At 44.1% G+C, this 2,913-nt stretch overlaps 1 protein-coding gene across 1 annotated transcript in view; it reads right to left on the bottom strand.

Annotated features, from left to right (window-relative positions):
* Window positions 1-204: 204 nt before the first annotated feature.
* DFFA (DNA fragmentation factor, 45kDa, alpha polypeptide) overlaps window positions 205-2,913 on the bottom strand; it is a 20,450-nt gene continuing 17,741 nt past the window's right edge. The window contains exons 4-6 of the mRNA XM_012662629.1: window positions 2,575-2,764; window positions 2,202-2,353; window positions 205-1,092 (exon numbers count right to left, since the gene is read on the bottom strand). Of these exons, the coding sequence (XP_012518083.1) occupies window positions 880-1,092; window positions 2,202-2,353; window positions 2,575-2,764 (555 nt within the window). The 3' untranslated portion in view covers window positions 205-879. The remainder of the gene's footprint in view (window positions 1,093-2,201; window positions 2,354-2,574; window positions 2,765-2,913) is intronic.

Here is a 2,913-nt window from a genome sequence, read left to right as displayed (position 1 = left end):
TCACAGAAGGAAGTTCTTTTTGTTTTAATTGTTCTTTGTACCCCACCTTCTCCCCAGGAATTTATCTCTTAATGGCATTCTATTTTCATCTAAGCATGCATTTAAAAAAGTCAAATAAGCCAATGATAACGATTTGATCATCTCCCCCCCCCCCTTCCCCGCAAGAACAATGTATTGTAGATTACAAAACCTGCAGAGTAAGTTTGTACAGAAACAGGAGGCAACAAACCAGAAGTGCTCTGCTTTGCAGCCAGAGAGGCTTGGAGTCATATCGCATGGAAACCACTTTAATGACCTTTCATACCCCTTGCTGATAAAACATATTAGAAAACCAAAGAGTTTCACAGTGGTAACAGATATAATTTCACAATACTGAATTAGATATTAGAAATGATGAAGTAAACTCTGTATGTCCCTATGGTCTGCAAACTTAATGTGTGCCTTTAAACAAACAAAAAAATTCATTAACTTGAGAAACAACTTTGTGGCCATAATCAACACTCTATTATGTCACTTTTTATACCTCTGTGTTTAAAATTCTGCAGTTCTGTCTTTAGGATAAGGATAACGAGTCCAAAAATATGACAATTTCATTGCCCTTGACGATTACTTTTAAACAAGGAATGTAAGAATACGTAATTAGAGGAGGTGGGCTACTGTTGGTGCAGCTATATCATTCCAAACTGGTAGAAGGACATGCTGAGACCTGGAATAGCTTTTCTGGAGGGAGCATAAAGCCAATCTTCCAGCCTGATCCAGAACGTATTCTAAGGCAGGGGGTAGAGTAGTATGTAGGTAGTAAAATCACCAGGCTGAAGGTATTTACAGATAACAAAAAGCAAGGCCACAGGGTTCTCCTTGGCGTATTTCCAGCTGTAACTACGTGGGATCTTGTCTGGCTCGTTTAGGATTCTGCAGTTCTCTAGGTAGTGAATTCTTCCTTGCTGAAATGTTCCTGAGAGAATGCAAGCTCTGCATCTGCTGCAGGCGCACGGCGAGCTCCTGGTTACAGGCCTGTTGAACGTTTTCTGTCTTCTTTATATCCCAGTTCAAAGCAACAGCCAGTGCTTTGGGGTCTTCTTTGGTAACCAACTGCAGCAAGAATGAGAACCACTGAGAACCACTACTTCTGTGCTCCTTACCTGCTGCTCTCTTGATTTTTGTTTTGAAAAGATGATTAGTTATTTTATTTTTTTTTTAAGAGACAGTGTCCTCTATTGCCTAGGCTGGAGTGCAGTGGTGCGATCACAGCTTACTGCAACTTTGATCCCCTGGGCTTAAGCAATCCTCTTGTCTTAACCTCCTGAGCAGTCGGGACCACACGTGCATGCCACTGCACCTGGCTAATTTTTAAAATTTTTTTTGTAGAGATGGGGTCTCGTTATATTGCCCAGGCTGGTCTTGAACTGCTGGCCTCAAGCAGTCCTCCCATCCCTGGCCTCCCAAAGTGCTGGGATTATAGGCACCCTGCCTCTCATAATGTTCTTTAGGGGAATGCAACTAGGCAACATCAGTTTATATTATCTCTTTACACTGAAATGCCAGCTTTCTTTCACAGTAAATGGTCAAGTCCCTTTTTCTTACCATACAATACCAACAGGAAAGGATCTTTGGAAAGAAGTTTACTTGGAGCACCTCTCAAGTCCTCCACCTACAGGAAATTTATCCAAGCTCACGTCAATGGTTTCCTTCCCTTCTGTCTACAATATGGAGGTACGTGGGACAAGGCCAAGGAAAAGAATTAGTAACACCCACCCCAATGGGTTCCCTTTGTCAAGCTTCTAGTTTCCTGGTCTTAGACGGCCAGCACAAATGATACCCTCAAGTTTGCTTTTTCATGTGATATTGTACAGACCTCAGGATTGACTATGGATCTTCTTTGACCACTGACAGAAGCGGAAGCCATCTCAGAAGATGGAGCCCTTCTAGTCCTCCCTGTCAGGTTTAGCCTTTCACTACTGACTCTGGACCAGAGGGTAGTGTTTAATGATGTGAGGACGTGCACTCATTTTTTTAAAAGCCATTTTGATTTAGATTAAATGAGATGTTTGTAAATGCTTTGGTGTATGATAGGCAAATTGGCAGCTATGATTCAAGGTCTGCAGAGGTGAGAAAAAATCCCGTACATGCCTCTGCATGGTAATCCTACATCTCCAAGGCACGTCATTCTCTGCAGGTCAGGGACCCTGGTTCTTGCCCACCTCCAAATCCTGACTAGATAAACTCAGCTCTGGAGCAGGCTTCTCCTTCAGTGCTGTAAGGATCTGGCTTGTCAGTGTAATTTCAGAGGAGATCTCTCCGCTGATACCCGTGTCAACTGCATCTCCCTCTTCACTGAAGCCAGCTCCGGACTCTGCAAAGGAGATGCGGGACAGAGATCAGCACACCACATGATCGCACAGCCACATAACCAACCAGCCAGAGTAATCAGTTGGGCAAGAGAGAAACATGTCATTCTAAGATCCCACGTGGCTTTGGTGTTTCTGACTGCATTGCAAACATGAGGTCTTCTCTCAAGGGAAAGCTCCATTGGCCCCGAGTTCTCAGAGTCACTCCCCCAGGAGAGAGTCCTACCTTCCTGGTTTGAGAAGATGCTGCCCTCCTTTTCCAAAGCCTGGAGATAAAGCTCCAGGAGCTGCTTGGACTGACGGGCTTCTTCTCTCTGGTCAAGCACCTGCTGGAGCGTGTTCTGGAGCCCCTGAATGGTGGCACAACTTTGGCGTAGTTCCCGAGCCAGGTCTGAACATGGCACATCGATGAGCACCTGACAAACAAATACAGCCTCTAAGGAATCTACAAGGGCTTTGTAAACATGGCATTCTATCGCTTAAATATTCTTAAGAACTCATTTCATCTACTGCCCAAAGTTACCTACTATGGTTGGTTGAGAGTCAAGGGAGAAGCATGTGATTT

The sequence above is a fragment of the Propithecus coquereli genome, unplaced genomic scaffold, assembly GCF_000956105.1.
Source record: "Propithecus coquereli isolate 6110/MARCELLA unplaced genomic scaffold, Pcoq_1.0 Scaffold77, whole genome shotgun sequence".
NCBI classification, from domain to species: domain Eukaryota; kingdom Metazoa; phylum Chordata; class Mammalia; order Primates; family Indriidae; genus Propithecus; species Propithecus coquereli.
Note: the sequence above shows the minus strand (reverse complement) of the source record. Positions and strands in the feature narration are given on the sequence as shown.